General features: G+C 46.8%; 1 protein-coding gene across 1 annotated transcript in view; it reads right to left on the reverse strand.

The window, feature by feature from the left end:
• Positions 1 to 579: 579 nt before the first annotated feature.
• The window catches only part of FAM73B (family with sequence similarity 73, member B), a 12,376-nt gene continuing 122 nt past the window's right edge, over positions 580 to 12,833 (reverse strand). The window contains exons 2-15 of the mRNA XM_010075723.1: positions 12,016 to 12,226; positions 10,946 to 11,058; positions 9,093 to 9,210; positions 8,453 to 8,592; positions 6,827 to 6,944; positions 6,539 to 6,639; positions 5,946 to 6,061; positions 5,439 to 5,511; positions 4,698 to 4,784; positions 3,933 to 4,031; positions 3,282 to 3,416; positions 2,489 to 2,542; positions 1,396 to 1,512; positions 580 to 780 (exon numbers count right to left, since the gene is read on the reverse strand). Coding sequence (XP_010074025.1) covers positions 580 to 780; positions 1,396 to 1,512; positions 2,489 to 2,542; positions 3,282 to 3,416; positions 3,933 to 4,031; positions 4,698 to 4,784; positions 5,439 to 5,511; positions 5,946 to 6,061; positions 6,539 to 6,639; positions 6,827 to 6,944; positions 8,453 to 8,592; positions 9,093 to 9,210; positions 10,946 to 11,058; positions 12,016 to 12,226 — 1,683 coding nt within the window. The remainder of the gene's footprint in view (positions 781 to 1,395; positions 1,513 to 2,488; positions 2,543 to 3,281; positions 3,417 to 3,932; positions 4,032 to 4,697; positions 4,785 to 5,438; positions 5,512 to 5,945; positions 6,062 to 6,538; positions 6,640 to 6,826; positions 6,945 to 8,452; positions 8,593 to 9,092; positions 9,211 to 10,945; positions 11,059 to 12,015; positions 12,227 to 12,833) is intronic.

Here is a 12,833-nt window from a genome sequence, read left to right on the forward strand (position 1 = left end):
ATTTCACTTCAGTGCTTTACAGAAGTATTTCTTCCCCTCTGGGAAAGAAATCTTTGCTAGTCACATTGCATGTGTTAAAACACCCAAGGTAAAAATCAGCAGTAATGTCTGTAGAAACACAGCAGAGAAGAACGATAATAAAAATCCCAAAGCAAACAAAGCCTCCTTGAGAAGCTAAGGGTCAAGTGGAGAATTTACGAATGATGTTCCTGCTCCCACACACAATCATAAACGTCAGGGATCATCTCCCAGAAAACGCACAGGCAAAATGGGTACATATGTTGCCCTATTCAAGAGAATTGGGCAAAAATCTGGGCCCAGGCAGTTTGTGGTTTATATGACACATTAAAAATAATAAAAACAGGAAGGTGGAACAAAGAAGAAATTCAAACCATAAGCTGGCAAGTGGTCCTGGATCCATCCCAGCAAACACTACTGGCTACAAAAAGCAGAAGGTCCCACCAGGTTGCTGTGTGTTGAGATAGTCTTGCTGCCAACACTGAGCATTGCAGGTAGTTTTATCCATCTCTGGGAGGAAAAAGGTCCTTGTACAAAACTGTTTTCCTCCCCTGACTGACATCAGATGAGCTCCTTCAGTGGCTCATTTTCGCCAGGAAGCGTGCCGTTCATCTCGGGAGAAGTCTCAGTGCCCAGATATCCCAAGAGGATCTCACTGCGCCGCCGTGACAGCTGCAAAATGTCTTCTGCCAGCGAATGCACTGTTGTGTATCTCACATTGTCAAAATCAAACATGTCCTTCAGATATTGTACTATCTGATGCTGCAAAGACAAAAGGAAGGTTTACAGTAAGAAGGCTTCCTCCCACCTGCCATCAGCAGCTGCCTGGACGACAGCAAGTAGAAAACCCCGTAAGGAATGTTGCACATCTGCCACCTGAATGAAGATCTGCTTCAGGCTGGGTATTGCTTTTGTGGCTAACCCCCTGCCTCTGAAACAGGACAGCAGAGCTCCTGAAGCCAGGAAGGCAATGCTGATGTCCGCGGCAATACCCATGCAAACATTTAATGAATGCAACGCAGCCTGTCATGACATTATCTACAAGAACAAGCAGATTTAGGCTTTAAGATCAAATACGTAACACGTAAGATCCGACAACATATAATTTCAGCATATGAACCCATAATCTTTTCCACTACTGACAGTATTAACTGATCTCATCACACATTTTTGCTATCAGCTATGGTAAATTGTGTTGGGAATTCTTACCAATCCAGATTCAGCAATCTGCATCTCAAAAAACAGTGATCTTTAGAAGGCTTTTGTACAGAACCAAGTTCCTTAATGCCCCATCAGTCATCAAAAGCACACATCTGCACCTTCAAGCCAGAAGGCAGCAGGAGTCTCACACAGATTAGGTACAAAAAAACTTCTTACCTTGAAGAAACCGCAGACTTCAGATAGCTGCTGCTTGGGCCCCAGAAAACCAAAGGCTAGAACAGGACTGACATGCTCCGATACGGAGTAGAAATGAGAGATAAAGCCATCTGGTACCTGCCACAGGGAAGGGAAGAATTGGTTGGTCTTGGTCCTCAGACAGAATTAACAGCTTATTCCATATCAGCTAACAAATTGCATGACAGCAAGCACTGTGCTTCAGTAACAAGTTAAGAGCTACTTAAGAACATCTCTTCCTGCAGCATTACATTTATCTTTCAGATCCCTTAAAGGATGACTAGAGCTTTCTATCTTCATCCTTCTAAAACTACTATTTCAGGAGGAAAATAAATAGAAGAAAATGAAAGGCAACCTTCAAGCAGTATTTATAGACTCGATAATATCTGGACCAAGCCAGGAAAGGGCAGGAAATATCTAAGACAGAGCTACTGCATGACAGCACCAATACCGCTTCCAACGCTCTCACTTCTCTTTGTACCATCTCACGAGGAAAACCCACTTGTACCAGCTGGTTGTGGGACAGGAGCTGAAAACTTGCCAGAGGCCACAGAGCCTGTGGCAGAACTGAGGTTGTGAAGTTGTGGCTTCCTGTTCCCCAGGTCCATGAACTAATCTGCTGTGACACTCTAGAAAGCCACAGATTTGAGGGAAATGCATCAAGTAATACTGAGTCACCAGTCAGCGCTGGGAAGCGGAGAAGCACACGAGGCATTCATTGTGCTGCCAGCAGGGACGCTGCAGTTCAGGAGCAGCCCCTTGTCGCTTGGTGTTTGTGACTATTCCTACAGTATTGTGAGCAAGGAGAGGGAATACCAGACAGGCAACATTGTCCTTTGAATCCTCACATTAAGAAAAAAAAGGAGAATAAACTAATAAACTCAGACTGATTCAGTGAAACACTGGCATGGCACCAGAGCAATGACAGCAGGACCCCAGTGCCCTAAAGCATCACAGAGAATGAGATTCAGCTCAGTCTTACACCACTTAGATTTTGTATTTTGTCAAGATCTAGGCGTTATCTTCTCAGCTTCAAATACATTAGATTCTTTCCCTTTTAATTAACTTTGCTTACCATCAGAAGCCTCCTTTTTGCTTTCAGAACTGACCAGCAGGCCGTTGCTAACGCCTACAATTAACAAAGAGAGACCAGCAGTTATTGGGATTACTTTTCAGAAAAGAACAGTTTACCAACACATTGCCATCAAAATACCAAAGCAGAGGCCTTTTTGTGTCACCAACTCTAAAGTTAGTGACAAAATCTAAGTGAACTGGAAACAGATCTGGCCGCTCCAGATCCATTGCAGAAGAGCCAAAGTATTCTCAAAAATTGCTAATATGACCTGACATAGTTGGCAAACACCCCAAAATGCAGACTGTAAGCAGACAGCTGCTAAAAGGTGCCTCCCAACCATCTTCTTCTCAGGCTGTGAAACTAATCAGTCTCAAACCTGCAGCTGGGGGGCAGGACGAGGGGAAAGCACTGCCACTTGAGCCTCAGTCTCTGCTGAGGTACCACCAGAATGAACAGCCAGGAGCAAAAACACACCCATGTTTATCCCTACATTTTTATCTTCTTATCCTCATTCATGAAAATATGTGCTGTCATCTTTTAACATCTCCACAACACCACTGACAAAGGCCGCTAGAGAAAGAAGTCCATTGGAGCCAACCAGATGCTTTCAAAATAAGGAAAGCTTTCCTGTAAACAATTTACATGTACCAGAAAGTGGCTGTTCAGTGCTTCAGGAAAGCATGGGATTTCTAAAGAGAAAATTGAGCTCAGCCAGGCCAGCTGAGGTTATATTCTTTCCCAGCCTTGGCACTGAGACCTCCTGCTCAGCGCAGGGACCACCCGCATGACGCACCGTCTCCTTGAAGCTGTCGGAGAGCCATCGGTTACGCAGCACAGCCAGCACGGAGGAGGGCGGGTTCTCCAGATCCTCAAAAGCATCCATGAGGATGAAGTCCAGCACAATATCAAAGAAGCTCATGCAGACCACCTGTCAGAGAGCAGAACAGTCTGTAAAGGAAACGGGTTTCAAAAAAGGAGATGGACTTTACTCTTTTCCTTGAAGCAACAAAACCTAATGAGCTGAAGTTTGCCACCGAGGCAGGAGGACTGAACTGTGTACACTCTGTTCACAGATCCCAGAGAGGGCCTGGCCCAGAGACTTATTAATCCTGTGTCCAGGAAAAGCCCAGTCAAAAGGCAAACAAATCGTACAGACCTCCAGACAGTAGCTTGTGCCCTCTAGAAAAAGTTGGGATTCTGAATTTTGAGTTGGCATTTGGGGCTTGGTTTTTTTTTAACCACAGCAGTGCTGACGTTGCTGAAGGCAAGATTTGCCATGAAGTTTAAACACCCCAACAGCTAGTTTACCCCCTGCCTTCCCTAACAATGTACAACTGAAAAATAACTGTATTGCAGCAGCAGTTCTTCCACTCCTGGGCCATTCCTGCACATCCATTATCCTCCAACTTCTCTGCAACCTTCTAGAGAGAACATCTTTACCAACCCCTCTTCCCTCCAGCTCCTGCTGAGTAGTTGGCCACGTCTCTGGCTTCAGTGCATAATGTAGCATCTCCTCGTAGCTTTCCAGAAAAGCTTTGGGATTCTGGGAGAGCAGAGAAACAAAACACTTCAGAAGGTAAAACAGTTGTGGACACATTTCAAAGTTTGACTCCTCTATTTTGAGCTAACATCAACATCAATGCATGAAACTGGATGAAGCTTTTAGACAAAACATTCTTTTTGCAGAAAGAGAATGTATTTCTGGGAGGCACGGATGGCCTTGGGTTCAGCTGTGACTCAAAGCACCTTCATTGCTCCACCTTCTTCAGGAAGTAGCTTGAGACACCTGTAAGCAAACCGAGCCAGCAAGGGACTAATGCAGCACAAGTGATGATCTCCCTGTTTAGAGGATGAGCAGCGACTAAGCCAGATCTGAGAGCTGGTATGTGGTTGATGTAAAGGTTTGATTCTCTTTTCCCTTTCCTATATTTCTTGAGATGATGCCATCACTGATGCACAGCCTATACCCTCTGTTCACCCCAGAGAGGTACAGTATCAAAGTGCAGAAAGGAGCTGCACAGAGAGGTTCTTTCAACAGAATTTGATTAAACAAGATTAAAAGCACAGGCATTTGATTTCTCACAACAGTCACCAGCATACAGATGAAGTTTTCTCCTTCCAAGACACTGGAAAAACTGCAGACTGGGATAGAGGAACAAGCATCCCTGTGCTCACAAGACATTGCTGAGTTGTTATACAAACTTCCTACCTTTTCAGCTTTTGTCATCAGTCCTATCACCATTTGCTTCCCAACCTCCCCAAAAAACAGTTGATTGCTTTCATCCTCCAGCAGCTCCTGCAAAGGGAACACAAGTCTCCTGTGAACGCCTATACCCACGAGTTCTGATTTGGGAGAAAAAAGGACATGACACAAAGCAGTGCAATGCTGCATGCACCAGTATCATTAACCTTTAATAAGCCTAGAAAATAAAACTGCTCTCTCCAGGAAGCGAGTTTAAAATTAGGCTGAAAGACTGGAAGAGGCAAGAACAGAGGCACAGGACCCACGGCCTGGCAGTGCGGCCAGGGCACAAAGGCTGCTGCCCAGGCTCTAGACATACATTGCTAGGATGCAGATCGCAGTAAGGAGAAGGAAACCTCGCTCCCCGACTTCAGAGGATTGACTCCAGCCGAGTGAAAAGCTCTAAGTGGGATTAGTGGCTCCTGGGCAGCTCTGAAATTACCAAACTTCCATTTCCCAGAACTAAACCAGTGTCAGTGGCCATGTAACCCCCACTTCATCTGGGCACGGGGACCAGGGGATCCTCTCCCTCTCCAAATCAAATCGATCAGGACGGGATTACAGTTAAGCAAGGGGAGCTTGGGCTGCTGCTGATTCTGCTTTTCCTTGGTCTAGAGGGGCAAAGACTTCACCCCTGCGCAAACAGAGGAGAACACGCTGCTGGCAGCAACGTGCTGTGGGAACCTGGGAGCCTTGAGCCGTTCTCACCTGGAAGGCCTGCCTGACACAGTGCAGCTTCGCAAGGAAATCCTGGTCGCTGTAGCAGCCAAGGAGCTCTGTCCTAGAGGCAAAGGGGAAGGAATGCATAAATTTCAGCTCTCCTGATGTCCATGTTGCTAACAACTGTGCTCCCCTAAAAAAAATAATTCCCAGTCTGTGCCTAGGAGAAAATAACAACTGCATTCCCATTGCACAGCTCCCTGGGGAACCACAGCACCTCTGCAAAGGCTGTGACAGCAGGGGACCATGCCAGCCAGCCACACAGAAGGGGCACATTTCTCACTGCTAACTTCCTGGGACAATTACCCTTTCTTAACATGTCACCTAAAATCTAGGGCTAGTTCCCTGGGAAGTCCAAACCAGCAGGAAGGATGCCAAGAGTTTCCATCCCCAAAGGGTTATTCTGGCTGTAGGGATGCTCAAAGGCAAATAATGTGTTCACACTGCTCAAAGGAGCCTCGACACAAGGACCCACAACTCTAGCTGGCACTTCACCTCAGCGTCCGGCACGCAACTTTCCCTTCTTTCACTAACTGCAGAGCTTCTTCATATGCCGCTACTGGCTTAGAGAGGTGGAATGGTATTTCCTCAAAGTGGAGAGAGTCAAATAGCTGTAGAAGTGGCAAGAGGCATGGGAAGAACAAAATGATCTCGTTAAATATTTGCAAATACTCAGAGACTGCACACAAGCATGATGTGCCTTCTTCAGCTGGCAAACTTTTGTCAATTCCAATTATTTCATGCAAAGATATTTCTTTTCCCACCAGTTTCTAAGCCATCACAGCTTGATATCCCCTAAAATTTACAGAACCAAGCCACGTTACATTAGATTTACAGCACTTTCCTAGCTTTTATAGTATATTTTCTACAGTAGATAGGAATATGACATGGAAATGCTGGTTGGAAAGGGCTGCACCATGCCCCCAGTGAAAAAGCTTTTCCTCACATCCATCATTAACCTCCCAGCTTAGGGCTGTTGTTGTTGCTCCATGGTTTATCATCCTCTACCAAGACGTGTTTGGCTTCACCGCCTTTGTGGCTCCCCTCCAAGCAGCTAGACTGCTACACACAGCTGAAACTTAAGTCACCTCTGCTGCAGAGAAGAAAGAGTCCTCAGAAATTGAGCTGTCTTCATCATCCGTCCGAAGCCGCAATGACCCATCCGTCAATGGAAGCATTAAGGTCTTCTCTGGAAGAGAAGAAGAAGCTGCATGTGTTGGAGTTCATGGACTAGAATTCCTCTTAGCTCCTGTGCTCGCACTCTCCCTCCCCCACAAACAGCACTTTGTCACTCCTTCATGGCCTAGCTTACAGAAAAGACATAAAACCAGCCAGGAAACTGGCATTTTAATACATTTCTAACCCAGCTCACATACCCAGATCCAGCAGCATGCTGTCAGATGGAAGCGAAGACCCAAACTCTTCCTGGAGGTGGTAAGCTCGGTGCAAGAGGGACTCCAGCTTCTCGGCAAACTCCCTTTTCTGGGACTCCTCCTTGAACATACAGAAATGCCACCCTTAGTTAGCCAGCTGGGCAAAGACAGATTGACAGCACAAATATGGAAGGAAATTTTCAGTAAAATGGGATTTACAGTTCGCAGATTAAATGATTAAAAAAAAAAAAAAGAAGAGAGAGCTCATTAATCCTACAATGCAGCTAATAACACAAGGGGAGGAAAGCTTCTACGCAGCCTCTGGCTTTTTAGCTTTACAATGTTGGTTTCCCATTAGAAAAGGAACAAAAAAAATAAGAACTTTAAGCTGCCATCCAGAAAAACAGGTATTTTAATGAGTTACAGATCACTTAATTCTCCTGATTTGTGACTTTAGCCTAATTTCAAGGGGGAATCACATCCAAAAACCTGTGTTGAATACAACAGAGTATCCAGAACTGGATAACAGAGTAAGAGCCCTTGGATTAAGGTGCTGGGCATAAGCAAAGTTTGCTGTAAGCAGCACAGGAGGATAGAAAAAAACAGGGGGGGAAAAAATAAGACTTACACAGCATCTTGCCTTCATGCCCCTATGTCTGCATGAATATCTCACCCAGAAGACAGAAGCATTAACAAGAAGCACAAAATCTATTTTGATAATGAATCAACTGTTTTTAAGTCAGTTTTAGAAATTCTTCAAGGAGAGACAACAACAAGAGAATCCAGAGTTGACTTGGATAAACATTATCCACCACAAAAGACAAATATGCCACATTCTTACTACACCAGGCCCTGTTTATAACAGCCTGGGAACACTTTTTTTTCCAGCGAGAACTCCTGGAGAGTTGGGAGTTTAGCTCCTTGCACAGTCCTGAGCTACAGCTGCTCTCTTTAGCTTCGTGATTGTCACTGAGCATTTCTAGTTTGGATCTCCTCTTATCAGAGGTCTTCCCTGCACTGCCCTCAAGCCCAAGACAACAGGGCATTGTCCTAAACCCCTTGTTTCCATAGCTGTAGGCAGAAGGAGTTACACATCTCCCTGACCCACTTCCTCAGTGAGCAGGGGCATACTTAGCTCCTACCGAGTTACCACTTCACTTCACTCATTAGGACATGCAGGCAGCTGGCCTCTGCTTCCCCACCCAGCTTCCTAGGAAGTGACAGTGACCACCAAGATCTCCACTTTCAAATGCATTAAGAAGTTAGACACAACCCTGCCAGGCAAAAAGCTATTTCTTCTTCTCCGCTGTTGTATTTGTTACAGCCTTTTCCTACCGCAGCCTCTGCTGCTGGAGGACTTGCATGACGGTGACTGACACGATGCTGGAAGGTAGGTAGAAGAGCTGGGGAATGAGGGGGTGAGACTTATTAGAAAGAAAAAGAAATTAAAAACACCCACTCTCATTGCATAAGGAAGCTGCAGGTACAGACAGCTCTTAAACAGAGTCTGGCCCAACTCTGCCCTTAATTTGCTCTTCTTTTAACCTCCTAATTACTGCTTCCAGCACCCAGGCTGGTCTTTCAGCATGTTCCCCAACTGGCAACTGCAAGGAAAAAGCGGGGACCTACCTCTGGGATGTTCTCAGATATGCTCTCTTGCTGTTTCTTGCTGTCCCAGGGTATGGGCGTGCTGGTACTAGCACTGTCCCTCTGTCTGATGGTCAGCGCCTGCTCCCACTTCTGCAGAGCTTCCTCAAACAGCTCCATGCCTGGCAACACAACCAGAGACAGGCTGTAAGAGTCCCAGGCCATGTGGGAACAAAGCAGTATAGCATGAGTATTTGCTCACTCAAACAATCCAGTGAAGAGAGAAGCCTCCCCAAACTGATAAGAAAGAATAATGTACTCTATTTCTTTCCCTTTTAAATATGGCTTAATTGGGATTAGAAGTTAAGGAGAACATCCCCAAACTGGTTACAACATTGGCCATGTTACTTCCAAAATACTGTTCTCCACACAAGGTGAGCCTCTTGCTCAAAGAGCAGCATTTTAGAATTAAATAATTCACTAACAGAGAAATATGGTTTTTTTAGGAGAAGATAGGTTTTTAAATCTAAAAAGTGACTGAGTTTAAATCGAGAATGTGAGAGAGCTTCCTATGAGAACTCTACACTGAGCTGCTGACACTCTATGTCAATTTACACCCTCTTTTTGCTCTCACAGTGATTACCAACCCCTCCAGGGCAATGTTACCCTTGTGTTTGTTTACCCTGAATGTAGAGGCTCTCTGCACTGGAATCACCAAGAGCTCCAGCATCCCCCATTGCCTGGGCGTCCCACATCCCTGCAGATCCTGGTATTGGACTCGAAGAGTTGACTGCTACCATCTGCAGGAAAGCAGCAGAAAACAGCAAAAGGCTTTTGAATTCTCTAAGATCCACATAGCAAATTGCCATCTTTCTCCAATTTCACACCAGTGCATAAATGTCTTTTAAAGTGCTGGGTTCTAACAATGACCAGTGTTTTCACACGGCTTAAAGAAAGATGTCCAAATGTGAGACTGATGCTAGAAAAAACACTACAAGAATCATCTGACAGATGAGTTCTTGCCCTGCCTCTGTTGATTAATCTGTGTGGAGTGTTAATAAATCACCTTGAGATCCAGAACTGCAAATCATCAGTTCACTGCTGCTGACTTATTTACTAGATGGCAAAGGAGAGTCCCAGGAGCAGATGAGAGAGCAGCCAGAAGCTGCAGCTGCGCAAAGGATGAGCTGTTTTCCCATCAAGTAACATCAAAGTGCAGAGAACGGTGTCACAGACGCTCAGCTCCCACACAACAAAGGAGGTACGGGAACAGATCCCTCTCCGTGTGGATACCCCCACCCATACACCAGCAGTGGAAAAAGGAATTTAGGTTTGGTTTTTTTTTTTTAAATCTAAAGAGAAACAGACTTCAGCAATACATAGCCCAGACAGCATCTGTGGGAAGGGAGAAGCCACAGGGGAATTAAATGGACGTAGGAGTCCCTGCAGAGGCAGGGAGGCCAGAGCTGGACATAGTTCAGTCCACACTGACACGTCCCATCATATCCCAGTTACCCCAGGGAATACTGGTGCAGGGCTGCACGCCCAGCGCCGTGCCGGCACTGCCGCCTGCTGGAGACATGCTTTGGCCAGCACAGATTTTTGTCAACTTTAAGGTGCTTTAACTGTACAGGACAAGCTAAAATACAGTGATGCCTGCAGACACTGTAGGGTGCTGGTGGCCAACAGCTCCCTTCGAAGGGGTGATTTTTCCCTCTTCTTGCCCCAGCATTGCTAACCAGCCGCCGAGCCCAGGCAGGTGGATGCCGAGGGGGTGTTTTGCAGTAAGTCACTGTGCACAAAGCTGCAGAGGTTTGCTTGTGCCACCCACTGCTCCAACAGCAGCGTGCAAGGCTTTGTGCAATGGGGGTGTAAAACAGGTCTTGAAGCCACAAACGCTCTCCAGCGCTTTGGCGTTTGGTCTCACAAGAGGTGGATATAAGCTGTGATGGCTTCTCCTACCTGGTCAAGCCGGAATCACCTACATTTATAGGCTGCTTTTGGCTTTGGAGAAGGTAGAACAACCAGGCTGTGTTCTCAACCTGCACTGTTTCCCCATCAGAGCTATCACGTTTTGGTAGTGAACTTAGTTTTAACAAGTAAGCAACCTGTGAGCAGCCCCAGCACAGGAGCCGCTGAGCCACCCAAGCCTCCAGTACGGAGGGAAGCAAACAAGCTCCCCAATGTTGCAAGACCCAGCAACAACCCAGCCTTGAGGGGGGCACAGAGAGCCCCAAGGAATCACAGCCACATCCCACACACAAGTCCTGCAGCCCCTCGTTGGCCAAAGTGGGATTTACCCCAGGGCTCTGGGCCACAGGAAAATGCTGCTCCAATTTCATGCACACAACTCCAGTCACTGCGAGGTTAATTTCAGAACCCGCCCTACAATTACACCGTAACCTGCTCTGCTCTGAAAGCTTTGGCACTACCAACAGACCAGCACAAGCCCAGGGACTTGGTGATCTCGTTACAGGTGGGTGCACTCACATCTTCCAGCCCTGCTTCTCCCAGCCCAGCAGAGAAGGTCCTTACCGAGCCGAGGCTGTGGGAGGAACTGGAATGTTTGCTGGGCTCGATGGAGGAAATCCCGCTAAGCGTGTCATTGCTCTTGCTGCCAGGACTCTGGACTCTCTTGCTGGAGTATCCTGCAAGATAGGGTACACAAAGGTCACACAAAAACAGGTTTTCAGGCCCGGTTCACTGCAGCTGTGAAGAGTGGAGGAACTTCACCCTGTCAAGTGTGACTGCAGATGGGGAAAGCAGCATCCAATACCTATAAATGAGTCACTGGTCTCCCGTATGCTCTATTTTGCTCTGCGACACTAAGAAAGCTGGTATCAGTGAGGATCTGAGGCTGAACTAATATTATACACCACTTATGGATGGCAGCAGGCAAGCACAAGTAGCAAGCATCAAGAAGAAACTCCTCCAACTTCCCTCAGGTCAGGCAGAGGACAGACACTGCTCCCTTAGTTATTATTAAAAACACTTAGAGATTTTAATGTGTTTCACAGAACAAATGCTTAAGCCCTAAAGCGCTCTGCTGAGGTCCTGGGTCAGTCTTACCCCAAAAATGAACAGAACCAGGTGAAGAAGCTGCTCAAGGTCCGGGAGCTGCCGTAGAGCTGGATGGACACTCCGACTCCCCAGCCTGGCCCAGGCCACCCTCCCCTCCACCACCCAACCTCACTGATGTGACCGCACGCAGGACCCCTGGGTCAGGCATCATACTGGCATCACTGAGATCAATATACAACGAGGTCACCATGTGCCCCAGGCTGTTATTATGGGGGAAGCACAGTGTAACGGGTCCACAGTCTTTCTGTAGGAAGGGGGATGGGAACTGCAAACCTTGGTGAATACCCCAGTATTTACTTTTTCCTCGCAAGGGCTTTAAGCTCAGGGTCTTTCCCTTTCCTCCGTTAACCCTGTGTTCATGGCACTCTGCTTCAGGCCTCCGATTTCATTCTGCATGGATGCACTACACAAATAGCTTTGGTTTCCTCTCCCCCCAGCTGTCAGGAACTTCCCATCTCTCCTTGTACACTCTTTGCTCCCTCACAAAAAGCTTTTGGAGATTTTTCCCTTTTTGCAACACCAACCTTTCTTCACGGATGAGACCCTTCTGCTTGTCAGGATGGGCACTGTGATCCCTCCAGGCTTAAAGTCACACTTCTCGGGAGCGATCTGCTTCTTTCGACGACGACGACGCTTCAGCTGATGAGCTGCAAGAGCCAACGCAACTGTCCCAAGAGCTGTAGCAAACAGCACCTTACGCAGGCCTGGAGAGAGCCGCAGCTGAGAGAAGACAGACTTTAAACACAAAAGATATGAAAGAGCAACAATGAAAAACAAATTCCACCATCCTTTTTTTTAAAGCAGTCTTAAACATAAGACTCCTTGGCATTCCCGCTCCCACCCACTAAACACAGCCCCTGCTACACAACCAAGACTTAGCAGCAGAGAAACTGCGGAGCATCATTTTGACAGAACCTGAAGAACTTGGTCCCAATCCTCATTACCAAAACACGCTGCAGCCTGTAACAGATGCAATGTTACCAAAGTCAGCTCTGAAACCCTGGTATACAGCTGAGCTTTATTGCCCCAAGTGTTGTATCACTACAAGTGCAAAATATATTACTCATCTTTAAAACAAAAGTCTCTTTTTAGCACCTTTGATGAAGGCAAAGGTTGAACCTGGGCGTTCTCCCGGGGAGGGATGTAGGAAGCCCTTCTCTCCCCTCTCCAGGCCCACCCTGCGCAGCTCTCTCCCACCACCCCAGCTCTCCATGCAATTCCTACAAACCCTCTACCCGCCCAGATCCCCCAACATCACCCCACTGTGCCTCTGTCCCTCACAACCAACAGAGACAACCCCCACAGAGAAAATCCACGGAACTCGACAGAAAAGCCCTTCCTG

This window comes from Pterocles gutturalis, unplaced genomic scaffold (genome assembly GCF_000699245.1).
Source record: "Pterocles gutturalis isolate BGI_N339 unplaced genomic scaffold, ASM69924v1 scaffold40956, whole genome shotgun sequence".
Taxonomy (NCBI): domain Eukaryota; kingdom Metazoa; phylum Chordata; class Aves; order Pterocliformes; family Pteroclidae; genus Pterocles; species Pterocles gutturalis.